The sequence below is a fragment of the Morchella sextelata genome (assembly GCF_020137385.1).
Source record: "Morchella sextelata strain SCLS chromosome Unknown scls_3, whole genome shotgun sequence".
Lineage (NCBI taxonomy): Eukaryota > Fungi > Ascomycota > Pezizomycetes > Pezizales > Morchellaceae > Morchella > Morchella sextelata.
Window position 1 is genome coordinate 858,676 of NW_025408618.1, and position 27,757 is coordinate 886,432.

The 27,757-nt window shown below is 45.0% G+C and overlaps 6 protein-coding genes across 6 annotated transcripts; 2 read left to right on the forward strand and 4 right to left on the reverse strand.

The window, feature by feature from the left end:
• Positions 1-131: 131 nt before the first annotated feature.
• Positions 132-1,613, reverse strand: H6S33_009057 (uncharacterized protein; the record flags this gene model as incomplete). The annotated part of the gene is made up of 3 exons (XM_044840411.1): positions 132-485; positions 542-861; positions 1,073-1,613. 3 exons carry the CDS (start codon positions 1,611-1,613, stop codon positions 132-134), a joined length of 1,215 nt encoding a protein of 404 aa, XP_044697872.1.
• Positions 1,614-4,848: 3,235 nt separating this feature from the next.
• On the reverse strand, positions 4,849-7,976 carry H6S33_009058 (uncharacterized protein; the record flags this gene model as incomplete). Its single annotated transcript, XM_044840412.1, has 5 exons — positions 4,849-4,905; positions 4,969-6,900; positions 6,963-7,066; positions 7,132-7,722; positions 7,790-7,976. 5 exons carry the CDS (start codon positions 7,974-7,976, stop codon positions 4,849-4,851), a joined length of 2,871 nt encoding a protein of 956 aa, XP_044697873.1.
• Positions 7,977-8,568: 592 nt separating this feature from the next.
• On the forward strand, positions 8,569-9,520 carry H6S33_009059 (uncharacterized protein; the record flags this gene model as incomplete). Its single annotated transcript, XM_044840413.1, has 7 exons — positions 8,569-8,585; positions 8,642-8,693; positions 8,751-8,784; positions 8,857-8,915; positions 9,128-9,348; positions 9,420-9,429; positions 9,482-9,520. The coding sequence occupies 7 exons, from the start codon at positions 8,569-8,571 to the stop codon at positions 9,518-9,520; spliced, it is 432 nt and encodes a 143-aa protein (XP_044697874.1).
• A 2,439-nt stretch (positions 9,521-11,959) lies between these two features.
• Positions 11,960-13,355, reverse strand: H6S33_009060 (uncharacterized protein; the record flags this gene model as incomplete). Its single annotated transcript, XM_044840414.1, has 6 exons — positions 11,960-12,189; positions 12,250-12,286; positions 12,341-12,589; positions 12,650-13,073; positions 13,133-13,170; positions 13,224-13,355. The coding sequence occupies 6 exons, from the start codon at positions 13,353-13,355 to the stop codon at positions 11,960-11,962; spliced, it is 1,110 nt and encodes a 369-aa protein (XP_044697875.1).
• A 1,596-nt stretch (positions 13,356-14,951) lies between these two features.
• H6S33_009061 (uncharacterized protein) lies at positions 14,952-21,727 on the reverse strand (the record flags this gene model as incomplete). Its single annotated transcript, XM_044840415.1, has 4 exons — positions 14,952-17,312; positions 17,363-18,379; positions 18,436-21,357; positions 21,473-21,727. 4 exons carry the CDS (start codon positions 21,725-21,727, stop codon positions 14,952-14,954), a joined length of 6,555 nt encoding a protein of 2,184 aa, XP_044697876.1.
• Positions 21,728-25,900: 4,173 nt separating this feature from the next.
• H6S33_009062 (uncharacterized protein) lies at positions 25,901-27,739 on the forward strand (the record flags this gene model as incomplete). Its single annotated transcript, XM_044840416.1, has 8 exons — positions 25,901-25,961; positions 26,031-26,141; positions 26,222-26,253; positions 26,287-26,683; positions 26,746-26,852; positions 26,926-27,478; positions 27,528-27,668; positions 27,735-27,739. 8 exons carry the CDS (start codon positions 25,901-25,903, stop codon positions 27,737-27,739), a joined length of 1,407 nt encoding a protein of 468 aa, XP_044697877.1.
• Positions 27,740-27,757: the final 18 nt, after the last annotated feature.

Below are 27,757 nucleotides of genomic sequence, written 5' to 3' on the forward strand. Positions count from 1 at the left end.
AGCTAATTGGTCTATAAAGTTGACTCATCAGTATCAGTAAGTTCATTCTCATTAGTGTGCCTCTAAACACCCCCGTAGCCTTCTGCCTTGCCTGGGTCTATATACCAAAAAATAAAAACCTTATGTGACGTTTATGCATCACTATTGCCGCCACCGCCTGCCTTCAACCCAACCTTTGGAGCCGCCGCTTCGTCGTCTCCAACATGGACATGTGGTCCTTCTTCACCACCACCGAGTTTTTCCTCCTTCTCCTTCAAAGCTGCGTCGATTTCTTTCTTGTCTTGTTCCCATTGATCCTTGGGACTACTCCAGGATTCTTGCATCTTCTTCTTTTTTTCGGCTTCCTCTTTTTCAGCAGCTTCCTTGGCGAGACGCTCTTCCTCCATGCGTTCCATATGTTTCAAATCGTCCGCGGAAGGTTCGTACAAATGCCAAATCGTATAATGGGGAAGTCCGACGACACTGAATTTCATCCGTTTCGCCATCTACAAAACTCATAAATTAGTCAATCGCATTGTAATTGAGATAAATATGCACTAACCTTTCCAAAACCCTCGGTCTCGGCGTGTTTCTCGAATGAGAAAGCCGGGAAGTGGACGCCAGCCCTAAAGACCTTCGCCTTGGCAAGAATACTGACACCGCCGACACCATCAATATCCATTTCCACATCCGGGTCGCCGTAAGGGTCGCGAAGATAAGCAAGATGGGGCCTCCATGTTGCATATTCGGCATAACCTTCAACAATAACAGCGTCTTCGTCAAGGGTATCTGCAAGAGCTAGTGCGGTCTCGGACTCCTGCCACGAGTTAAGATCATATGGCTGCTCACCACCGAGCCAGTCGGGAAGCGGTCGCCAAACGTCTGATTCAATTATATCGTTAGTCCCAATTGCTTGCGGCAACAAATAATGTTTATTCAATTGAGCGACGAATTAATTGGTATCATCAGATAAAAAGGTGATTATTTGTCTCATTGGGTAGATGGCCCTCTGAAGTAGCAAATACGTTTGTGTAACATCATATGATAATGTGGGGTCCGGAATAAAAAAACCTAGAAAGGAAATTAAACTTACTAGGCACAATGATATCCTTGTTGTGTCGCATAAGATCTTCCAGAATAGTTGGGGGTGCAGTTTCCACGTCTGCATCTCTCCAGTATACCCAGCTGTGGTATGGCCTCAAAGTAGCACTCAGCAACCAATTCCGCGCCTGTGCCATTGTTTTCCTTCTACTGGCCTGGGCGGCAAAACCATGTCTGTTCTCAACATCTTGCTGTACCTTTTGCCCGAAATCCTTCTCGATAACCGAGATTTCTCCAAAGTGCTGATGTGGATCCGGATCCGCCTGGAGCTTCTCGAGGTAGTCAACTAGGAGTGGTAGAGTATTGTCCTTTGAATCCGAGACCAGGAATGCCAAATCTATCAAATGATGCGGATATGTAAAGTTTCTCATGTGGGAGAAGAACATTGGCAAGTGAGGCTCGGCGTCACGGAGAGGCACACACATGAGGATTCTCTCCTCCTTCTCCCATCCTCGAGCGCTGCCCTGTACATTTGACAAATCATAATGCCGTATTGTGGGGATGTGTGAATCGTCGCTAAGGAACGAGGACATCCCAATCGAGGGAAGAAGGATTAATCGGAACGAAGGAAATATGAGCAGCAGGATCACGGCGGAGATTCCTGCCATTAAACATATCTTGATGATTATCTGTCTTCGCCAGCGCAGAGCTGGTTGTGTGCGAGGCTGGAATCTGTTGGGGGAGGAGCTTCGGTGAGTATATTGCAAAGAGGTAGTTGTGGTCAAACGGTGAGCTTTTTTGTTACCTATGAGGAGATATGGAGAATGTATTGCTTGGCCCATACGAGGCATGGCCATTCGAATAAGCGTGGGAGTGCCTGGGCATCATGGCAGGCGAGGATACATGCGGCGATGTAACTGATGGCCGATAGGTGAAAACGGGAGGAGCGACAGTAGTGATGGAAGTACTTCTGGGGAGGGTGTGGTTTGTTGTCGCGGTGTTGTCTTGTTGGAGAGAGAAAGAAAGAGGCTCTAGAAAGGGATGCAAAAAAGAAAGGGGATACAGGGAAAGAAGCTTCAGGGACTTCCTTCGTTCAAGACCCTGGCAACTGCCGAAGGAACAGGAATGGATTAACTGATATTTCAAAATCCAACCCTGGAAGAAAAACTGACCCCGCAAGTGAAGCGAACACTTTAGCTGAAACGGAGCACGGATCAGAGACAAGAGGATCTGTTCGGAGATGGCAAGCTGGGCGCTGCCGAGAATAGTTATTCGATTGCCCTGACGATGTCTTGTTGACACGATGCCACTCCTGATGCTGATCCCTTACCTCAATTATTTAAGGGTTTGAGTAGTGGGAAGAGAGCACTCCCGTCTGACATAAAACGGACAAAATAGAATCCTACGAGAACACAAAAAGAAAGTATCCTGTGCTACACTCCAGCTGTCGTAACCATGGCCGCTAACCTGCCGCTTGAGATACGAGATCTATATATCAAGGTGCTTATTTTTGGTTATCCTTCCGCCCCCGGAATAGACAACCCCTTTCTTTCCTGCCCATGGTTCGGACTTTCCGGGTCCTCTCATCTGAGGGATACATTGACGTCATTTGAAAACATATCAAGTTCAGCTTAATTCTCCCCCTTCTATTTTGTCTTAGCTTCCTCCAACTGTACCTACAAAGAGTCAATTTAGGCGGAGATTGGCCCGAGGTAGCTCAACCTGAAGCATATTGCCTGTTGCATGGGGCTTATAAACCGGTACTGCAATATGAAATCAGGTCTTGGAAGGGGAAGATACAGTGGGAAATCTGCATTGTATCACTGCGGAAGTGAACTTGTGGTCATTAAGGACATACGCACGCTAATTTTTTATGGCCAAGCAAAGGGACCAAACTCACGAAATCGATAAGATGCTATGGTATGTACGGATTATGTCAAGAGGCTCAAATAAAGTCGCGTCGCGAGCTTGCGCAATTCTTGACACTTGGTGTCTCGGAGTAGGTCAGTGGTCCGTGAGGTGTGTTTCCAAGACTTAGTCTGATACAGAATCCCTTATCACGATTTCTCTCCATAGATAATGTGGATTGGAGTATAGTACACACGCTATATAAAGACTTGGAATGCTCGACAGTGGCAAAGTAAAGACGTTTAGATAATGGCCGCATGGCACCGAGTAATTGCGGGTCTCTTGCCACGTGACGACTCTATCTGAGTGACGGCCTGTGACCTACATGCCAGTACTTGAAGATAAAACTCATTTGAACGACTCGAAGATTAGCTAAAGTAAGATACCTACACATACTTTCCGCAAAAAATGGTCCTTCGGGGCCGGTGTATAGTTAACGCAAACTACATGTATAAATTGTGTTTAAGAGGTGAGGATCCTGGGACAAAAGTCTTATGTACCTACATGTATGTACATATATGCATAGAGGGCCTGGCCAATGATAATTTAAACCTAAAGAGTTGTCTCGAAAAAATGAGAGCATACACAATACCATGATGTAAACCCGTCTATTCTTGGTCTATACATGTATGTAGTTATATCTCCCAGAGCGATCAATTGGTTTCATGCCAACTCATGGTCGTGCCTGAAACTTACCGTTATACCAAGAACTACAAGACCTCTACTTCAGGTACAAGTGCACATCGACTACATCTAGTACTCCTACTACAGCTCTGGAGATAGGCTGCGCTCGCCTTCATTCTCATCAATACCCGAGCATATATTCCCACCCCACGCCGTATATCCACCCCGCAACTTACAATCACCCTTCCCTTCCTCCACTTCATAATTTTGAGCCCTCTTCACCTTCCCCACGATTAACTGCGTGAGCGTAAAGAGTTCTTCCTTCTCCCACACCCCCTCCACCCTACCATCCTTCCTACACTTCTCTACCACATCCAGCGCCGCCTCCGTTGCCTCCCTACAATCCAGACACTGTCCCCTTTGCCCACATAGTACGATCACCCCCGTCCCCACGGCCACTAGGTCTGTACATAGAGAACGCGAATTCGCGTGACAGCAGACCCTGTACCCGTTCAAGCGTGCGAGGGCCTTGACTATATCGACGGTAAGTGGGCTCTCCGGCGTGGTTCTGCAGTATGTACGGGTGGTGGATTGTGGTGTAATGGTAGGAGGGCGCGTGGCGAGGTGATGCCACTGGCAGAGGGTTGGAATAAATATTTCGGAGTTTCTTTGGAGGTTTTTGATGCGGGTGGAGAGAGGGAGGGGGTAGAGGCGATTACCAGCGTCGATGGCAAGAATAAACGACAATACTAGCAACGAGAGACGGACTAGGGCCAAGGCCATGAGGATATATATTTAGTTATATTAGCACTGGTAATAATAGGTAAATATGCCTCAATAGTGCTGTAAACTCAACCGAAAGAGAGCGCAAGCTCCAATGAAGCTTTTGAATCACATTTCTGGATGTTTCATACCAGATAATTAAATGGCTCCGGCTACGTGGCTGAATATCAAGGACACGCGTCAGGAGAAGCTTCTCATAGAGCAGGAACGTATGGAAGTTCAAAAAAAAAAAAATCAAATTTCTGGCATTGGTATCCTCGCGCCTCCCAACAAACATTTTTCGTAAACGTACATACAACCTGCCAGCTCAAATAGCCAGAAAGCAAACAGAAACCCCGAATAACCGTTAACCTCAATATACCGGGACCCTTCCCCATCTTTGAGAGAAGCGTTGTAAAAGTTCATAACATGAATAATATAAACGGAGAAATGAATAAGAAAACTCCACCAAAGCTATCAAAAAGAAAAAACAAAAATCATCGGGATCTTGCTATCGTGAACGCGTAGAGGGTGTTATAGTCTGGGTGTACTTGGAGTCGAGATACCAGCGGTGTTCATACTGAATGGCGCCTATTTTAGTTGGAAGTTAGTACAAAGCTCATATCGTAAGCTATCCATCAGAAAGACACTTACCAGAACTTTCTTGGCATTGCATATCCTCCAAGCCAACTTCCGAACATTTCCATCCGCCTGGACTACCTCTGGTGCAAAGTCCACGCCGAACATTTCCTTGACAGCATAGACAACCCTCTTGGCGTACTTTTCCTCTCCAAGCCCACCGAACTCTTCATTAACGTTTGATGGTGCCAACTCTTCTTTGCGTTCAAAACACCTGATGACGACCGGCAAGAGATGCTTCTCAATATTGTCCTGCATTTCTTCGCTGTCCACAAATGCGATATCCTCATCCTCGTTGATTTCAACCTTGTCGATAACGATTTCAAAAGGCAAGCTGATAGCCATAACATTATGCTTTCCGTCGTGGTGATATCTAAACTCGTATGTACCATTACTCCAGAATGTCTTACCGCATGAGAATTCGACTTCACCCCTGAAAATCGGCTCACTGTCGTCGGCGCAAGTGCCAGGGTTGTCAGATGAAATAATACCGCTTTCGGCGTCTTCAGAGAGATCATATTCGTCTTTGCAGGTAGCGATCCACCTTCCCATAGAAGCGACTTTAGTGATGAGACGAGAGCGGTTATCCGTAATCCGGTACAATCCGATCCAGTCCTTCCTCGAGTGATTGACCGGTGCAGTCCATCCCACTCTAACTGGCTCTCCATAAGAAACGGATAGACTCTTGTGAGCATCCGAATCTTTCTGTGGCAGTGCGTTCAGAATGCTTAGGGAATATTTCTTGGAATCGTAGTTTGCAAGATCATCGGCAAGAAGGGTGATTGAAAGTCTAGCGGGATACTGAGAGAACAAGAACTGTGTGTCTTTGACCACACCCATAACACCTTGAGCTAGCTTTGGCCTGGCAGATTCCAAAAATTCCTCAACGAAATCGGTAGTTTCCGAAAGCACCTTATCAACGGATCCCTGGAAAGACTTGATATGGTTGGCAACTGGGGGTGGAATGGCGTTCTTAATGGTTCTGACAACACCGGCTTCCCGGCGAATCTTGCTACCATACAGCTTCTGCATGTGAGGTCGCTCGATAAATTGAATGAACAGAAGAGCGCAAACATGCGACAAAAGTCCCAACATGAACACAGCCGACGAAGATGCAATCAAGACAATACCCCAAATTCCGGCACAACCAATAAGACGTTCAGGGTTGTTCAAGTATCTATAAATACCGGAGTATGTCAAGCCAGGGCTAGGAAGTTCATAGAAGAAGTCTCCATAAAACCAGCCGAATTCGCCTAGGGACTCGTAGATAGAGGTAGAAGTCCAAAGTTGGAGAGCGATGAGCATAATGCCGACGGTGTGCCTGAAGAGCACTAGCTTCTCTTCTCCAGCGGGCCAGTGGTACATTTTCCAACCAGCAGCCATGAATGAAGCATGGCACATGACCAAAGAAACGTGGTACAAACTCTTCCATTGACTCCAAGCCTCCTCGCGGGTCTCGCCAAACTTCAAAAAGTGTCGGAACCAGGACTTGTTGTTACTCTGTGCGTGAAGAATTGCCCCAATACCAGCAGTGTGCCAAAGTCTCCATACAAGAGCGTGGATGACAAACGCAGCCTGGACTATAGAAGTATCGGGGGTGAGAAGAGTCAAAACAACCAAATATCCAACTAGGAGGGTGGTAAAAAGATGAGTGTTGTGGAAAAGATCGAATTTTCCAAGAAGCTTGTGATCCTTTGCTGTCTGTACTGTATCCTCCATTATAACCGAAGAAGTCCCAGTCGATGAAGATGAACTCGATCTATTCTTTCCAACAGATGAGACAGGCCTGATCATAGGAGGAGGGGCCGATCTGCGGCGTGGTGCAGGAGGGTTATAGGTTTTATCGATGTGAGGGTTTTCGACAATTGTAAGGAAAGCGAACTGGGCGGCGTGTGCAAGAAGAGAGGTGAAGAGAACGGTGTAAGATGCAGCCATTAGAGAAATACCCTACGAATGTCAACTAAACCCTTGATATATTACCTGCAAGAAGAAAAAAAACAGGAACTCACGTAGTATCCGGCATAGCCAACAGAGTACATTGGGTGAGGTGCCATTTCGAATACACCGTCAAATGTAAGATTCTGGTCAATGAGGAAAAAGAAATCACCCCAGTCTGGAAAAAGTACCTTAGTCCAAAGTTCACTCTACGGAATCTGAAATTGATGTTGAAATACTCACACCAGGCGTAATCCTTGACGACTCTGTGGGCGTCCAATTTGACCCAAAGATTGAACATGAACAGTACAATACCACCCACCCATCTCCCCATTGTTAATACCCATCCCTCGCCCTCAGGAAGAGAAGCGCAGGATATGGCAAAAAGGACATAGCTGACAAAGTCACACATCAAGATCAAATCGACCACTCTGCGGAACACGAGCCAAGTATTGTACTCAATGGGTGCATCCTCGAAAACATAGTCTCCACTCTTCACTTCATCGGGAATCTTGGCCTCAATTTCTTGCTTAACGAGCTTGCAAATTACTGGCTGACGGGAAGCATCAAAGATACCAGATTTACGAGCCCAATAGACAAGCCATTTACGGTTTGATTGGTTGTGCAAGAGGACACCGATACCGAAATTGTAAGCAGTTCTCCAAAAGAGGAACGTAGCACACAGTATGGGGGTGCGGATCGACGAAGGAAGAAAGTAAAGAAGTGCGATGTGCAATGCTAAAACGCCTAGAATAGCGATATCCGATATGTTCTTGGGCTGTGTTGGCGACAGGAGGGTAGAGACCATGTCATGCGTCTGGGGAACGACAAAAACTGGAAATCGTTGTTTCATTAGTACCAACTCACTGAAGTTAAGGTAGGAGGTAGTTGGTTTGGTTACTTTTGCCATCAGGTGTGCGACCAAAGGTCTTGCGTGGTTTTGAAGGGTCCTCTTCAACGGCGCTCAGGGTCTCCTTAGGGACCATATTCGCCGCTGGTACTTCATGTGTGCTTTTATCAGTGGGCCTATTACGAAGCTTCGTATTGATTAGCTTCGAGCCATTGGACTCCTCCGACTCCACGGCCATTGTTGAAAAAGTCTCACAACAGGCCGTTAAAGGTGTTTATCGGGGGGTAAGGTTCCTGTTGAAGGATTCACTAAAGAGATGTGAGTGAGCTGGGTAAGGTGGAAAGTGTGAGAGTAGTAGAAAAGATCGGGGAAGGGACGGAGCTCACGGGTCTATATCACTTTCTACAGTGGAACTTTGATACTGTACTCTCATAAGGTGTTCGAAGGGAAGACCTGTCATTTCGTACCGGCAATTCCGCGCCTCTTTTACCGGCAACCAATCAAGGGAGATCAGAGGTTCTGTGGATGGCCGCTGTGTTACGCAGGGCAGGGGCTGGTGCCCAACCGAGCCAACGAGCACGCGCGGGATGAAAAGGACAGCAACGTCAATAGGGAAAAAAAAAAAATGGTTAGAAAAGATACATGTAGACACTTCACCGAACACAAATATGTGACAGAAGTAAAGCAAGTACATACAGACAATTCAGGCAGACAATTCTCGTAAGTACATCCGGTTTTGGGAGAGTTAAAAAAACAAATTATGTATCTTTTCGATGCAGCACATATTGTTTCTCAATTGGGCATATTAGCAGCTGACGACTCAAGAACCTATGCTCATGTTCACCTGGTATGTACATGTATGTACCTACATTATCACATGCTCTCTCTTTAACTTGCTCTCAGCTCTCAGTCAGAACCTGGTCCCAAGGCCCCAGAGCTACTCTACTTGGACATGGTCTTAGCCCTACCGCACGCCTACGATCCATGGTTGAGAGTTTGGTGATGGAACTAGGAGAGTAAGACGCCTATCGAACATGCAATTAACCGTAACACAATCATTCTCCTACTTGCTTAATTCTAGTCAATTATCCAAGGGATTTCTTGTAACCACTAAGTAGAACGATACACAGGCAGTTATGGATCAAATCAGAGGTCCAACATCTTGACACCTCTGCAGGTTGCTGATTGAGGTTGGCATCTGCGCACCCCAATGCAGCTTAGCTACATAACGTATCGCTACTGCGCGTTCCTACATACATCTCAAGTCTGAGGCCAATTACGCTTGTGGCGGCTCGCCAGCCCCACGTTCTAAATCGCGGCGACCGGACGCGGGGTAGAGTGTGAGTCCCAACAGAAACGGGACAACAATTTTTCGCCTCACAACGTTAGACTTGTTCGTCGTCTCGAGGCCTGGTGTTGCTGGTGGTTGGCCTCTTGGCTTGTCCAGCTGCGATGACCTTGGGTCCTAGGGTTCACGCTTCCTTCAACTTATCAAAGAGAACTCAGTTGTGTTTCAAAACCCAACGTCATCAGGCTGCCTTGATTGCTTGTTTCTGCTGTGCTTCTTCTCTGGCGAGATTCAGCTTGAAATACGGACGGCCTTGTCTCGGGTAATTACGGGCTACATTTTCCGTTGGGATACTTTCACATGCAAATCTGATACATATGCCAAGAATTTTAGGTTGGCTATGGTTAGGGCTGGTCCCTGTTAGCCTGGCCAAAGCTTAGCTTAACGCTGGTTAGGTACATGTAGCTACAAGTACCCACCAGATTTCATCTTGAATTCGGGTTGTACCGAACCGGGTACCTTTTTGAGAGCGATATTATACAATCACATACAGAAATTTTTATACTAGTAGGAATAACTCCTAGCACGAGGCACGGTAACCACGATCAACTAGCGGATGAATTTCAATTGCTAGAACCTTCGAGGAGAAAATCAAGGATCCAATTAAAGACCCGAATATGGAATGCAACATTTGTTTTCTTACCTACAGAGGATAATATTATGCGTTATTCCAAATCGAGGTACATACGTTTATGCGTAACTAACACACACCAATGAGATCTTGTCACACCGCAACGATATTCATGCCATGACCTGCCATGGGCCTATAATAGCAGCCTTCCATATGGTATGATAGTAGCGCACCTCGATTACTGAACACTGCGCGTGATGCAGAGCTTGTATTTGGCTCAAAGAGGTGGTCTGCTACATCGAGATATATATACGCGGTTTCTTTTCATAGATATGGTGCCCCCAGCTTAAAGGTAACATGAGAAAACCGCCAAGTCTCGGATAACTTTTCAACCACAACAGATATTAAAAATCGGTACAGCAAAACTCTTCTACATCACGGTATCCAGCTTTTTCTTGACATATCTTTAATATCAATCGTGGTTGAAAACATAGTTATTCGAGACTTGGCGTAATTCTCATGTTACCTTTAAGGCTGGGGGCACCATATGTATGGCGGACTTTGAGTAACATAGATATTATTAAGGCGACCAACTCCTGCTCCATTAAGGCAACCAACTCCTACCATAAGCAGCCAACAATAATTTTAGATACATACATACCTACTCTACTCTTAAGTCGATCTTTCAAGCATAAGCAAGCAGGTTACATGTAGTATGCACATGTAGCCACGGTAGGGGTGAGGAACATAATGATAAATCTCGAGTTTAATTACCTAGACTTATCAATGATCCGCGAGAGAGGGGAGAGAGGGGAGGGAATAAGCTGTTATTATTATTATTATTATTATTTCACAACAGAAGACATGAACCAGGGGCTACCCATTTAGAAAGCTATTAATAAATTGTCTCCCAATGCCCCGCAAGAAGTATACCAACCCCGTATAAACTGCTGTAAATGCGTACAATTACTATTGGGGATCCCGGGTACTATATACGACTAAGAATATTGGCCGATAGCATATTAAATATGTATGTTTTGAGTCCCAGGGCAGCAGTGCAATGTGTGTAGAGATTGATACGAGTGATATATCATGATGAAACGCTAAAGCTCTTAACCACCCAAAAGGTCAAACGTCATGTTCCTGTCTGCTCACCAACGGTATACAAATCATAAGATAAGGGGACATACAACAAATCCGTGCTCTCACACTTTCCACCACCACCACCACCACCACCGGCAAAAATCCTCAGACTTGTGCTTGCATTTTGGATGGTGAAGGAGGTACCCAGAGCCGAAGCACCGATAGGTATATATAACTGAGGTAAGCCCTCTCAACAATACAGTATTTTTCTCTCCCAACCCAACGCTCTCGTTTTAACTCGAGAAGCTACATGTAGCTCTCAATATGCAAGTACTAGTACTGCTGTTACAAACCTATGATAGGAAATGTATGCGTTGCCAAACCGAACAGAAATAATGTAATAGTTATATGGCTTTTATCCCCTTTGATATACCGGACTCTAGCACTTACATATATTTATCTCTTGACTTGACCTTGACGGACATGAAAGTTACTAATATTTATTAAAATGCATGGCTATTCTTTAGAATGTCCGCAGTATAGTATACATGTATTTTTCGCTATAGCTACGTATACTTTATTCTGACCTCATCTAATAATTGCAAGAGATATACATCTTCTCTCAAAGCTAGAGTTGCACGGCATATTTGATGCCTACAGTACCAAAAAAGCTGGTGGATCCAGTACCATATCTGGCAAAATACCGTAGGGTTACGGTATTGTTACGGTATTGCTATGGTATAATAGTTAGGATTCCGATTTAATTCGGAAGTTTTGCACAATTCCGTATTGGTACAGTACCTATTACATCCTCTTTTTTCGTACTGTATATAATTTAAGAGGTCTAATTAGAACTTATAAAATTGATATAGTCTTATAATCGTAAACTCTTGGGTTTAATGTATTTTGGGCTCTTTCTAATCATCCGAGGCCGACCGGGCCGGTCGTATGGATGTTTTATGGGGTTAATTGTTATTAATATATATAAAGAATACGATGTAACGAGAGCTACTACTACTTAGTTGACACTATCCACAAACGCTGTGGCCAGCCTTATGTACTACATGTAGCTACTCTGCTTTTATTTATTATTTATGAGTGTCACGTGCCTTAGCAAAGTATCCTAATTTCATGTATTTAGCTACTTGTACATATGGCCCAGATAATAAATCTCTAAACCCTAACTCATGATACCTATTTCTAAATCTAAATATCCAGTTCAAAATGGCCTCTCAGCTTGTGGTGTGATTCTCGCCAGGTGTCTTCTGCCACCATCATCCCAGTCTAACAAAGCTGAGTGTGCAGTCACTCGATTATCCCATACCACAACAGTCTTTGGCTCCCACTTCACGCGGATCTGGAAATCGAGCCCATATGCGATGTGGTCGTAAAGGAACTTCAGGAGAGCGTCACTTTCTTCCTTTTTAAAGCCTACTATATGACGCGTGACTGGTTTTCTGTGAGTCAGTGAAATAGAGAAATGATAGAGTATAGGAAGTTGGTAGTTACATTGTGGGTTAATGAAAAGTGCTTTCTTCCCAGTAGCCTATTGAGGATCAGTGACTGATAATACTTCATCTGAGAAATACATGGGTCATACTGGGTGCGTCCGGACGATAGGATGCTCATTCGCAACAGGCTCTCTCCTGACCACACCACCCTTCCTTCTAGCCAGGTCGGCTTGCTCGTGTCCTGAGTGAATTGCTGTCAAACCTTCTAGACGTTGTTTAAACGGCTCGCTAAGCCTATTGTATGCCTCCACTTGGCTTACAAATGCCGTATCTCCTCCTGAGTAGCCGCCGTTTGTTTTCGGAATATCAAGCGCATACAAAAATGTAGTCCCAGGAGGCTGGATAAAATTCTGTCAACTATAGATATCCAGCGAGTATGTATTTTTGTAGCTACTTACCTGAACCTCATAGGTGACGTCCGAATGCCATGCGACACTACTTGTTCTACTCTCCAATACACTCGCTTCCACAGCCTCTCCCGCGCCTCTATGAACCAAGTGAATTTCCGGGTACCCTTTTGGCTGACCTGAAGAAGGGTGGATATGATGTCTTCCAAAATACCCTCCAAATTCAAGTGCTTTTTCGATGGGAAGATTTGCAAAGTCCTGATCTCTAAAAGCGACAACACCACGCTGGGCAACGAAGAGCGCAAGCTCATCTTTGCCCGCGTTAGTAAGGGAGCTTAGCTGAATCCCTCTGACTTCTGTGCCGAATTTGGGACTGAGATGGGCGAGCTCCACGTGAGTGGGGAGTAGGTTGGGGAAGGCTGGGTCTGCGGAGAGTGCGTGCTCGGTGTGCTCGAATGGCTTCAGAGGAGGGTAGCTAAGTGTTATCATGTTTAGTTACGTCTGTGTATAGCGATAGATTATGGGTTAGGGTACCTTTTATCGCCTACCCAAGTAGGGAGATAGTGAGGATACTAGAGAGGCTATTAATGAGTGCGTACCGGCAAGAGGGTTGAGGTATACATACAGCTGCTGGAGCATGCCCGTCGGCACCTTTGATTTCAACATCTTTGTTAAAAGCTTTAGGGCCGTGACTTATTTCTTTGTAGTCTCCTACGGGGACATTATCACTTGTCGCGATAGTTACTGCAGGCGCCATTGTAAATCTATGGACTATAAGATCGGAGGTTCTCTTGAGGATAAGATGGAAAGTACTTGAGCATTAAATATACATTTCTCGCCCCCTTCCCTTCCTTGTAGATTGGCTGATCAATCGGGTTTCGTGATGTGAGTGGGTCATTGTGCAATTGATACAAGAGACAGTTGCAAATGATCAACGAGACAATTGAGATAATTGGAGATAAGATGGGCGCGCTTATCGATGCTGCTCTTGCCGTCTAACCGAGGCGATTGTTTATCCCTTGGACGGATGAAAGTTGTCAAATTCGCGACCTGGACCGTGCACCACTTAGTAAGGGAATTATCTTGCTTTTTACGGTTGGCAATAACAACAGAGCCAATCAAGAATTTCGAACAATTGCCATAGTAAGCTAGTGATAGCTGAAAGAGTGTGGTCGCGAATTTGACAACTTTCATCCTTCCAAGGGATAATATGATGTAGTGTAGGTATTTGGGCTGGGGGTTATACTGGGTGTTGAGGGTAAGTGATCAGAATCTGATAAGTGAATGCTGCGGTGAATACGTGTATTTGTCTTATCAGATTCTGATCACTTTTCGCTACACCCTAGTACGTACGGAATAACAATGTTGTATCACGCAATTACCAGGGTTGTGTGCGTGTGAGCATGGGTGATTCTCTTAGATGTTACTTTATATGAATTCACATTGAACTATAACCTGACGTCTGAAGACGACGGCCTTTGGGTCCGAGGAAAAAATTGTTTATGCTGTAGAAATTAAAGATAGTATGATACTAATGATATAATAAAAATGATGATAGTATGATTGTGGGTTAGTAACTCCGACATATAATATCACTCGACCTTTCGAATGATCTGTGGTGATTGAAATATCGATTATACCCCGCGGCGCATCCAATAATATATACACGTCATGCATACCTACATTAGCAGTACATTCCCTCCCTCCCGTAGCCCGAAGACTTACGTCACACGTGCTCGTACTATCAATGGCCAGTCACGCTGGAAAGGGACTTATATGTATGTACATGTATGTATCTACTACTTACATAGTAAGTTTTGAAAGCTTTGGCAGTAGGAGTTCACTTTTCACTTATGTTGATTATACAGAAATGGGAATGTATATATGGACTCTTGTTCCATGCTGAGTTTGCACGAAATATTGGCGCCTAGTGACTGTGTTGATATGATAATCTCTGTCATGGCCGGACGTTTCACTCAAACAATAAATCCCAATCTTAAGTATTCCTCTAAAATCTTGACATAATAAAGGGAACGGGGAGTATGAGATGAACTTTTAGACCGTGTACCATACCATATATCCCTCACACCAACTAGAAAAAATATTACATAGAGTTGGATAGATCTACTTGAAAGAATCGAACTAACTACCTAGGAAGAAATGAAAAAAGAAAAGAAAGAAAAGAAAATAGCTGACATGAGGTAATACTAATGCAATCAAGGAAGCCCCAGGCAATGAAACACATCCAACTGCGTACCATTATAAGAAAAAGATATAAAAACCCCAGATCAACAAAATGAAAGAAAGGAAAAGAGAAAGAAAAACAATGCGCGCCTCGTCACTTCAAAAACCATTAAAAACCGTTATGCATCCTCCCCTGATACTCTCCTCTCTTGAAATTCTTTGGGCTTTTGGGGGTTCTACTTGTCGGCCCCCTCGACGGCGCTCTACCTGATGAGGTTTCGCCCTTGTCTCTCCCACCCTTGAACATTCTTCTCATACCTCTATCGAGTAGATTATCCAAGAGGAACGCACTTTCCGGAGTCCCTTCGCGTGATATTGGAGCTGTAGAATCACCTGGGTCCAAGTCAGAGCCGTGTAGATGATCGTATTCTTCTTCAGCTTCCGATAGGGATTCTTCTCCAGTACGACCCATCATATGCATCTGCGGCGAGGAAACGGATCTCGGAGCATACCTGCTTGACGAAGGAATAGGCGGGGCCGTGAATGCAGTCGGGGTCATAACGCCCGGCGGTTGGTCCCTTGTAACCACCGGCGTGTTTAGAGAATCTGCGAAAGATGTCTGGAAGGATGTAACACTGGGTGTTCGAGCAAGCGACCTATTCAGAATTGCGTACACTCGGTTGTCGTAGACTTGCGGGGCAGTTTCACCACTCTCCGTAAATTCAGTGTCTGTCTGTGATGGGGTTTGGTTGTGGTTAGGTGCACTATCATCTCCGCCAAAGAATGCATCCAAGTCGCCCAGTCTCAAGACGGTATCACTAAATCCACCTTCTCCTCTTCCGTCTTCGCTCAACATTGTCGCTGTCCTATCTTGCATGCTAGTGTAAGAATAATCCTCCATGTGAAACTCGACGTCCTGTGTGGGAGGCGCTTCTTCCTCCGCGGCAGCTGCCTGAGTACAAGTGTAAAAAACAGCGTGAACATTATCTCTTGTCATAACTGCATTAATTGCCGGCATGGGAATCGCCCAACCGCTCTCGTCTGGTATCCCAAATAGTGTCTGTGTTTTTTCGTATTCCTTCCGGATTGTCCTATTACCCATACTCATCCGCATCACGTGTCGATCCATGGGTCCGCCTGAAATAGTAATCATTTTGTCAAGTACCTCGAGCGCTTGCTCAACAAAATCTGTCTGTAGCAACCTTAGCAACGGTGAAATGAGATCGGCGCCCACTCCAGCAAAGGCTGGTTTCCGCATATCGATGGAAGGTAGCATTATTGTCAGCAATTCCATTGTCCTTAACTTGACCCATTTTAGCTTGTTCGAGAGGAGTCCAACTAGGAAGATCAAGGCTTGAGCCTCATAGGTGGGGAAAAATGTCTCCTTCAAAGCGTTGACAGTCTGTGATATGAAATCCTTTTTCGATCTGAACCTCTGACCGGCATAGAGCGACATTACCCTGGTTAATGATTTGTGTTCCTGGGCCTCTGCTAGCAATTTCAATCTTTCTGCACAAAGAATGACATCCTCGCTAGGCGTCCCTTCTTGAGCTTCTGAAAACCTTGGTAGATTGGCCAAGATCGCAAATAATAACCTGCTATCGCCTCCAACAAGTTCATTTGTGGGTATCATGTTGAGTTTATCGAACACTGCTAAAGTCTTTTCAAATGATACCGAGGACCGGAGTCCTTTATCGATAAGACTCTGAAGCCCCTCGAATTTGCCGAACCATTTTGGCGGGAATGCATCCATGAGATAATTAACCTTAGCTGGATCTGCCAAATCAATCTTGTCTAATAACATTTCCAACAGTGATAGGACCTCCATAAATTCACCCTCATGGACGGTGTTCAAACAAGCAACAGTTACCCAAAATAACTGAGGATATTGTAAGAGATATTCTTCGTCCATCTCTGCAATGATGGCGTTCAGTGTGATAAGAATTTCCATGGCAAATAATCGTATATCCGCAACGTCGTCCGCAATCGTATTTGACAATCTCGCAAGCATGTCCGACAGCATACCATGATCTAGTGTGGTAAGAAGACACCGGAAGACCTGAAATGATCTGCAAGCCAGATGCCGTACTGGACATGTGGTTGCCCATGAAAGCGCAACCTTACCCCAGGCAGGCTTCAATCCCGGCGACACGGTCGAGAACATTTCAAGTACGCATGTGATCATGTGACCCATCGATTTTGGAACTCGGAGGCCATTTTCCTCCGTAGAGCTGATCTCTTCGTAAGACCAGAAAGTCTTGCCATCGCGTTGTCGAACAGTCTCAATAAATTCGAGTGTTGCAATTCTCGTCGCACGGTCCTCTTCCTGGTTAAGTGCAGGAATAACCAACTCATGTATGAGATGTATCAACATCTCCTTTGCTTGCTCTTGGACTAATGGAACGTAATGGTCCCATAGAACAAATACAACTTGCAAGAGCAGTGTCAACTTCTCAGCCATTTCGGGGACAGGTCCAACGAGAAGATCGACCATCATTATCATTGCAAGGTGTCCAAAAGAGAAACCAGTCTAATTGAATTAGTGCTGGCCAACACCCAAACAAGAGGGAATAGGCTTACCGGCTTCCCGCTATTTGGGACACACTTTGACAAGTCCGCTACGTACGGAAACTGGGATGCATCTGGTGGTGGTGTAGGCTCTTTGACTGTGATTATCATTAATCTTGGCTGAAGGTATCCCATCAAAGCCTCCACCAATTTCGCCCCCGCAACGGTTTCAGATAAGAATACAATGACCTGTTTTCCAAACTCGACAAAGTTTTGTTCACGGCGTTCAAGACTCTGATTAAAAATGAAATCTAGAATGACCTGCACATTACCGAGAAACGGTGCTGTCGCAAGAGACTGCCACACAGCTTGAATTTCACTGTGGATCTTGCTGCTAAACTTAACTGTAATCTCATACAAGTTCGCAAGGACCATATATGACGAGGGGAATAGATCTCCATTGGGCTCAAGAGCCAGGTCGATGGTTTGAATCCAGGGCAGCAGGGCGTGTAGTATGTCCCTTTGAGCCTTCCCCTCTGTAAGATTGAAAAACATAGTGAGTTCGGAGAATATAAACATTGCCTGCTCAGGATGATCTATCGAGAGGCCTTTCGAAAGATGGAACTGTGCACGTTTATAAACGGCAACAGTTTTATCTGAGATGCTGACTTCAAAATCTTGAACCCTTGAAATATTCCAGGCACGTTCCTCCGTTACTCTCAGCAATTTTGCCGCCTGTAGTCTGACTTCTGCGTTCTCGTCACCCAGCTTAAATAAGCAAAGTGCCATGATTTTCCACACGCCATCCAAATAATCCGGAACCTCTCTGAGCACCTCCGAAATAACAGCGAAATAGCTTTGTGTAGCTTTTGCTGAAGAGTCAAAGCAATAACATCGTTTCATAGCATTGTTCAGTAAAACTGTTTGTTGGTTATATAATAAAATGTTTTTGAGCGCTCGTCGTCCAATGCGGTGAGTCCTATCACTTGGCGATGCGAAAATGGATTCGATCCATCGGAAAAGCTCTTCGACGTTGAATTCAAGCATAGGCGCAACATTTTGTGAGAGGTCGCCCATAACAGGGCCGGCCTATAAACCGATATTAGCCTAGCACGCACCTTAAATTGTATTCTTTTACAACTTACACAGAGTGATGCCATCGCGCTTAATGCAGCAATTTTGAGATTCCTCTTTTCAATCTCCATGGCAGCCCCTAATGTCCCTTTATCTGTTAAGTCCCGTTGGCTATCTACTATTTGCCTCATTTTTTCCTCTCTATCCTTGACGACTTGCCAATTTGGCCCATGTCCGCACCAATCCTGCATTAGAATATAAATCGATAGCCGGCCCTGGAACGGAAGCCACTGCACAGAAACACCTGCCTTTTTAAGGCCCTCAAATAACTCCTCAGTGAGCCCACAAAAGTACCTTCGAAGTTTCTGATGCTCCCAATCGGTCTGTACTTCTGGGTCCTGGAGGAACACTTTCATATCCTTTATGAAGGCTATCATTTTCTCTAAAATCCATTTATCCTTAAAAACCTCCTCTTTCTGCAGGAAGTGTGATGTAAGCTGGAATACGTGGGTCACTTCGGCTCTAAGTCGATCTTGACGTCGGTTCCGTCGGGGCGAATCGACTCGCTTTCCTTTTGTTATCAAGTCTTCAGAACTCCACTTCTGGACTGTAGGTTGAAGGCTCTCGATTAGCGTCTTGTAAAGGTTGATGTTGATATTCCCTAGTCCTGAAACTACTGCCTCCCTGATCCTCTGATTATCTAAACTCAGTAGTGGAATAACCATTTGGAACACAGATCTGGCTGAAGTGATCCGATTAAGGCGGTAGGGTGCCGGGGGGGTCTGGTTTTTCGACGGTTTTCTTGCATGTTGTGGAGTCCGTGGCCGTGATACCGATGTCTCGCCGTCTGTTGAAGTTAATGTTGAGCAGGCTACGATCAAATACAGCTTCCATTGCTCAATCATAACTTCTGGACTAGTCTGAGGTAATGCTCTCAGAATCTGCTTTGGTACACTTTCAAATCCCAAGTTCGGCGCCCTAGAAGTTTGTGCGATGGCGCATATCGATTGATGCATCTGGACCAAACGCCCGCACACCAAATCTCTACAGAGAGCTACAGTAGTTGGACACCTTTCCACACAGACCCTAATGAGGCTAGGGAATACCCTAAACCACAGAGACGAATCGTATTGATTGTCGCTTATTGCCATCTGCACCAATGCATCCTTCGACTTGGAATCCTTCAATTCTCTTTGAAGCCTACTCCGTTCCGCCACAGGCAGATTCTCATCATTCAGATTCATAACATTTAATGAATCACTCTCCAAAATGTGGATAATTCGTGGATATGCCGGAGATACTGAGGTGCGGCTGGGTTTTCTCGAATGTGCGCCTGCTTTCCCACCAATCTCTGCAGGCTCACTCAAGACCACATCGAACTCTGTTATGATTCTCAACACCATGATAGCAAATCTTCTCACCACCCTTGACTGCGAGCATAAAAAGAACAGCCCATTTGACTCAATCTCATCTACGTGGGCTTGTACGTTAGAATATTCCAGCTCCTCACTACGGTTTCCGAGTCCACGATCATCCAAAATCGAAGATGATTCTGCCGCCGCTGAAGCAGCATCCCTAGTACCTTTGACCTTTTGTTTGATCGTCTCGAGCCATATCCGTAACAGGTCAATGTAAAGTTTGAGGGTGCTTTCAATGTGACCACTGCCTAGCATTCCACCATCGGAAGTTGTGGAATAACGCTCATCAAACGCAAAGATGAACCTTGCAAAGCCAATGATAACTTGTTGAGAATTATACTGTCTAGCGATGCTTTTTAAGGCGTTCGCGGAGGCGGTAGCAACATTCTGGTCGATATGTGCTGTTCCGCTGCACAAAAGCGTAACAACTTTGTAAAAAGGGATATTGGGGGGAAGACATCGAGGGAGCGCCGTTATAGCAACGTGAAGAAGTTCGTAAAAACTTTGTCTCTGCTCTGCAGCATCTCCTCTTGTATCATCCCGGATCCCAAAGGAAAACTTGTTTTCTAGCGGTGTTTTGGGCACTGCAGCAAACCTTTCATCCAGAACTGCTTGGCCGCCAAAGTTTATGTCGCAGAGAACGATGATTTTTCCGAGCATCTCGCAGAAACGATCGTAGTATTCCTTTGCAGTCGAGCCAAGCTTTTCCACTGCAACTGCTTGTGATCTGCGATCCACTTTCACCTTGACGCCATCCTTCTTTTCCGCCTCGATTTTAGCAAGCCATGTTGAAGTAGGCGGAATCTTCTCTGGAGGATTTGAGGCAAACGTTTCCGGGAATGGTGGTAGGCCGGATTCGCCTTTCTCCAAATCTGCCATGATGGCCAGAAATGCCCTAATACCAACAACCATTCCTTCTGGTGATAACTGGTCTAGTTTCAATATATTCGCCCCCGACAACAGCTCCACGTTTAATAATGGAAATACAACAGTCCGGAAACAAAGATCCTGGTATTTAAACCCAATGAAACGAATAAGTTGAATACAAGGCTCAACCACCTGCTGCTCTGCTGTCACCAACGATTTTTCTTTCTTATCTCTTGTCAAGAGAATTTGAATTATCCTTTCTAGTTTCTTGGTGGTATTGTTCATACTTTCCGTACAGCGGAACAGATATGTCCAAGTCAACCTCGCAAGCGTTTGCACTATGGGCACTCGCATCGATCTATCTTTATCTCTCAGCTTCGGGAGATTGTTCTCGACCAGATGCATCCAAAAATTGGCGAAATAATCGTTAGGGCTTACGCAAAGCAACGTTCCCATAAGGGGAAAAGCTGTGTGCCAATGCCGAGGTTTTGCCATCATCTCGCTTAGTTTTGGATGTAGAAGATTCACAAATTCTTGCCATGTTGGATGGTTGAGTTCTGTTTTAGCGGTGGGGGCGATAGGGAGTAGAAGTTTTGAAAAGATTTCGCAGTATGCACGTTTCGCGCGGAAACCATGGGATTTGACGAAGAAATTGGCCATTGATACCATAAAATCGGCGGATTCTTGAAGTGCTATTTCGGGAAAGAACTGTTCACAACGTTGAAGAGAGAAAAATATGTGAGCTGGGGCTCTCTATAATATGGATAATAATTCCACCGCCCAAGTGGGAAAATGAGTATTCAAAATGACGGAGGATATGAACCTTTAGTTTGATATAGCTCATTCCTTTTACGACAAGTTCAACTCTTGCTTCCGTATCTTTGTTGGCAGTATTGGCCATCTTCTCCAAATCCGCAAAAAAACGGTCAGTGACCCTTTCGAAGTCAATATTACTCATGACGCCCAAAAGCTGACCGAACAATGTCCAATTTGCCATCCTTAAAGGCGAAGATAGCAATGTATCCGGGTCTGCTGATCGCAATTGATTAAATATGATATCTTCCAGCTTATCCGCCATATCTTCTGTGACGCATTCTAGGGTTGTCTGGCCTATCACTTCAATCAAGACTCGGCATAGTATATAAATCGAGATAGTTGATCGCCTGTCTGCTACCATTGAGTTTTCCCGCAGGCCAAAGCAGCTACCATCACCACCATTACCGAGCGGTTCAGTGTTTCGCCGGGGCATTCCGCGTGCTTGCTTATAAAATATCAGCGTTTAATTCGATCAAGTGATAACCTGATTATAAGGTACCTGTGACATTTCTTGTCGTGATAGAGCAGCCGCTTCACTCTTGCTTTTTCTCCAGAACATTACACTATCAATTACAGGTTTCGGCTTGTGTCGAGCAATATATCCTATGTGATCCTATGTAAGTCTACCTATCTATATCCACTAGCCCGAGTTCCATCAGAGATGCAAACCTAATGAACCAATCAGTTTATCAAAAGCTGGATCTACCCCCGCCCCGCAAATAGTTTCGATATGCGGTTCGATGTCCAAAGGATGATTCGGGGGTAAACAGGTATTAATCTTTCGTTCAGCGACTCGCACAAACTGTGTAAACAATATATGAAGTGCATATTCTGCAGGGGTTTTGGTTTCTTCATCACGGGTCCGTGGATGAGAGTTGTGATGGTGAGAGTGTGAATGATGGTGAGACCGATTTCTCGGTGGCTTCTGGAACTGTGTTGTACCGTTTTGATTAAGACCTTGCGGTATCGGGGGTGGACCTGGTGGACCTAAGCCAGCTCCCCCGCCTCCTAGACTTAAACTTGAAGACATATTGTTTCCGTCTGTCATGGGGGGTGCGCCTTGAGTGACCGGTGATGAAGGTATTTGTGGTAGTTGTATCTGCTCCCTGAGTGAGTTTGAACCGCCCGCAGGTATCATAGGTGTCATCGGTGATGGAGGTATCTGAGGTATATGGACCATATCTCTTGGCCCAATAGTCGCATGCATTACCGGTGGCGGGGACAACGGAGAAGTCGCAGGTGAGTTGACCCAAGAGCCAGATCGAGAGTGGGCGCCGGATCGATGTTGTATGCCGTTAACGATGGAAGTCTGGCGGTGGTGTGCGTGGGAGCTGTAGGAGGGCTTTCGCTCAAGTCTTCCGGTCTCGGGCCGTGGGGACTGAGACCGTGGTTGGTGGGCACCGGCCATAGCGCAGGAGTTATATTGCAGGGGAGTGGATATATGGGGGAATGGACAAACGGAGAAATCTCAACGTGGGAAAGAATTACCGCCGAGAGGCGCGCGGAAGGGAGGCAATAATTCGAAGGTCGCAGAATATGTCACAATTTGGCATGGAGAAATTCAAGCTTGGTTTCTGCGGGGGTGGAAGAAACCACAGAGTAATGGATTACTAGGGCGCACCTCTCAAGAGAAAATGCGACTTGAGGCGCTGGGACGACAGGGGAATCCAGTCAGAATCCAGGGGGGGGTTTTCCAGGTTAATAATTGAGTATCGGACTGGCTCTCTCAAACGGGGGCCAGATAACAGAGGCGGAGCATGATCACCTGGTACAAGGGCGAATTTCGATGGTGATCGTGAGGTGAGGTTAGGATAGGAGGTGGGAAGTTGGCCATAGCTCTGTTGCTGGTTGCTGCGGCATTATATGGCTTAGTAAGCGATGAAGTGCGTTTCGTGTCGCACACAGGGGATGATGGCGTTTCATGTAACGTCACCCGATGAAAACGATGGGTTGTAGGAAGTTCTAGTAGAGTGCTGGAGAAGTGGGGCCGCTCTTCAGGCGTTCTTTGTCTGAGGTTGTTTCAAGTAGTAGAGTGAGAGACTCATGACAGTATCTGTTTCTATTCGACACCAGACAAGGCTGTGGTTAAGGTTGTTTGTGTCAATTGGTTGTTGTGGGGTTGTTGGTTGTGGTGACAATTGATCTCGAGATGAACACCATCACGATCTGACATCCGTGCAGCCCAATTTGAGATCAATCAATCGATCAATCTCTCATCAACAGATTTCAAGTGCAAGAACATGTAACGCATTGTGCTCGTATTCCGGTGAGAGTATCTGAACAGTGATGTGCTCGGGGTTCTGAGAAAGGGAAATGATGAAACGTCCTCTATGATGTTGCAATGTAACTCTAGAGAGCGAAGTTAGGGATGAGAGGTAAGGTGTACATTTTACGTGTGTCGGTACTGCAATTGAAGTGTGACAGTTCTTCAGCTAGAGCGAACTACATATGCAATTATAAAGTGCTTCCTGCATGCGGGTATAGAGTACTTTATCTGTATATTAAAAAATTACGGCACCACAAATCCGTACCTTGGGCAGTATATTTTATTTCACATTCCAACCCAGGCCAGCGGGTTTCCGATCATGAATCTCTGTCACTCTAGTACCATGGTTTGTAGAGTATTTACCATGTATCTCGCATGGCATTAAAGTATATGCAGGTTAGTGTAGGCACATACATAATGTCCCAGCTAGACATGGACTTTCCACCCTCTTGGACCCTAAGTCAATGGTAACAATTATAATTCTGGAGCCGGCGCCCTTCAATTGGTTCTTGGCATATATGCACAGGCGGCGCCGACGGGGAGGCATGGTCACCGCAATTCAATCTTGTTTGACCCTAACCGTCAGGCCGCTGTCGCAAGCTTTCCGTTCCCGTTCTCTATAAATTCGTCGGCGGATACATGGTATATTGTACCTACGCATGCGCATTCCGAATACCACTTAGGTCACAGAGACACGTTGAAATATGGGGTGCCGGGTCTCCGAAAACGACATGTAGCTTCTATCGCCCAGTCAAATTAGATGAGGCTACATTTATAATTACAGAAGTTCAAATATAGCCGTTTTCATTTCATCGTGATGGTTTTTTGGATAGGCAATTTCCAAACTAAAGAAACCATCAATCATTTGGCCATATATAACATACACAAAATGGCATCCCGGCATATACATCATTCTCCGGATAAGATGTCTATCCGCTACTCTAGTCCCGAACAACCTAATCTTCTACCTCAAATGAAACTCTCCAAAGTCAAATCTCTCGCGGTAACAGCCCCCCAAAGTTTCGCCGCCAACTGACGAGCTGGAAAAGAAGCTCCACTACTTAAGCAGGCGCACGAAAAATGCAACGATTGGGGGAAACTCAGAGGGGGTGTAATGCAGATTCTAAAGGATATAGAAGAACGAAACGAGACTATTCAATTCATGAGAAACACCTTGGATCTCCTAGATTTTCAGAGAAAGGGGGCACGATCTGCCTCACCTCAAAAGCGAAGTACTTGATCCAATGTTACTAAAACTCCCCTTTCTCACGTCAGATGTATGTACTGAAATCCGCACGGGGATGGATATGTGAGTGCTGACTACCCCTAGCTAGGCCAAGCGATATTTATTAGAGAGGCAAGCTCTACTTAGTACTCCAAGTACCTGTAGACAAAAACTTTGTAGGACACTGCCTAGTACCCTGCATGGGCCGTTAAGAATTGAGCTGGTGATGCAACGGTATAAATGACTCTGGATCGATGATATCTGTTACAGTCGCCTTACATCTCTCTCTGGTAGTAATAGAGCAATTGGTTTTTTTGTTTGTTTTTTTGTTTTCGTTTCGATTCTCTATCAACCCAAAAGTTCATGTGCTTTGCTTCCCAGGCTATCACTCGTTCGTAACCCCTGTCAACCAGGACCCTTCACCGACTTTGTAACAACTTCCGGGGGAGCTAACTAGGGAGTCGAAAGCAAAGCTTACTTTGACGCGCACTGATGGCAAGTAAGTACACAAACTCTAGGCTTGATCCCAATGTTCCCTGATGGTTTTGCTACGCTCACGAGACTACATGCTACATTACAATTAAACTAATAGTTATGGACTACCACACGTATAGTTAAGCTTGGGTAGCATTATAGATGAGTCATGTAGCTAGAGTACATTTATTGCCTGTCTTTCTGTCACATCAGCTTCCTGATGTAGGTACATAATGAGCGAAATGTCGTTACTGCTTCCCAAAAGCTAAGAAGGAAATATAGTGCCGGTGGCTGGCTATGACTCTAACTGATAAGGCTCGATAAGGCATCCCTGCAAAGGGATCGCAAATATATCTACCCCTATATATCTGGCTCGCAATTCAAATGTCGCGCACGAGTCGAAAGATATTTTTTCTCTTTAAAATTTGCCCAGATATCCTTTAGAAAATTAACTGATCGGCCAATAAATCATGCCTGCGCTTTCTGGATGCTCTATTTCTGTATGCGGAAAGTTCCCCGGTTACACCCAAGGTAAGTTCACGATCACTTACTCCCAATAATACTTGCATTTCAGTGCTTAGAGCTTACTTGTGTGTGTAGCAAAACTCAAAGTTCTGATTACCGAAAATGGAGCGAAATTCGAGAATGGTATTTCAAGTACTTGCACGCATCTTGTCATACCGGATATCGTTATAAGTGCGAATGATAAAGGTTCGATCTCATTTACCTCTAATCTTGTTAAAATAAGTGTAAAGCGTGAAAGGAACGTTCTAACGAAGAGTGGGCTTCAGTTAATGCTGCATTGGCAAAGAAAATCCCAATTGTGAGGTTAGAATAGCTGACGGACTCCGTAAAGGAGGGCAAAAAACTTGCTGAGGACCAATATCTACATGATGAGGGGGAAGTAAGCAACGGTGAACCTATTCTATCGGACCCCAAGAAAAGAAAAGGGGACGAATCTGAGGAACCAATACCAAATACCATCAAAAAGCCAAGGGCTCGAAGTCAAAAGACAGATGCAAAAGTTAAATCACCTGTTGATCAAGATGTTCTTATGGACGAGCCAGCAGCTAAAAAGGGAAGCATCGAAGCCGAGTCCAAGTCCGAGCCTGAAACAGCTATCGACACCAAAGAAACCCCGACAAAAGAAACAGATTCAGGAAATGCACAGTTTTCTACGAGACCAGGAGAATCTCCTATAACTTTAGCGAAAACGAAGAATATACCCGTAGCTCCCTGGTGTGAAGAAAGATGTATAAACTCTACACTCCAAGCCTACAAAACCAAGCAATAAGCTAAAGAACAAATTTACTAGCTTGGTGCAGCGTATATATCGACATTTCCGGAACGCCCTATGACGCCTCTCTTAGTCAGACAAATATCGGAAATGGAAAAAATAATAACAAATACTATAATCTCCAGGTTAGTTAGACTTCCTCCAACCTTGAAATGTCTCACTAATTTTGGTAGGTTCTTAAATCTAGAGATAACTTAGACTACGCGACCTGGACTCAATGGGGTAGAGTCGGCGAAGAGGGACAGCAGTCACTCTATCATCCCAAAACTCTCGAGGAGGCCATTAAAAGAATTTGAGACAAGATTCAAAGAGAAAACAGGCCTCAAATGGCAGGATCGATATGACGCACCAAAAGTAGGAAAGTATACACTTATTGAAAAGAATTATATGGACTCAGAAGATGAGGACGACAGAACAGATGAGAAGGGCAAAAAGAAGGATGACAGCAGTGAGAAGAAACTAGTTGTGCATTCAACACTTTCACCAGAGCTACAGTCATTAATGAACCTCATTTTCAACTCACAACACATGGCTTCCTCAATGGAGGCTATGCGCTATAATGCGAACAAACTTCCTTTGGGAAAGTTGTCTAAGAGGACTCTCTCCCAAGGATTCATGGCACTGAAAGATCTTGATGAAATTTTGGCCAACATAAACTTGGCGCAGTCAAAGTATAAGCAATCTCTGTCGAAAGTGCTAGAACAGTTGACGTCGAAATACTACACTGTTATCCCTCATGATTTCGGAAGGCGTAGGCCGCCTGTCATTGATAACACGGACATATTAAAAAAAAGAAGTAGAGCTAGTTGAAGCTCTAAGTAACATGGAGATCACAAATGATATTATGAAAGATGCTGAATATCCGGTTGATGCCGATGGGAACCCTATAAATCCTTTGGACAAGCAATTCAGGTCTTTGGGTCTGGAGGAGATAACTTTGGGTGAGCTCACAGATATCCACCCATGTACCCTAATACAGTTTTTCCTATTAATGGATCGATAACTAGTTTAAAAATCGACAACCGAACAC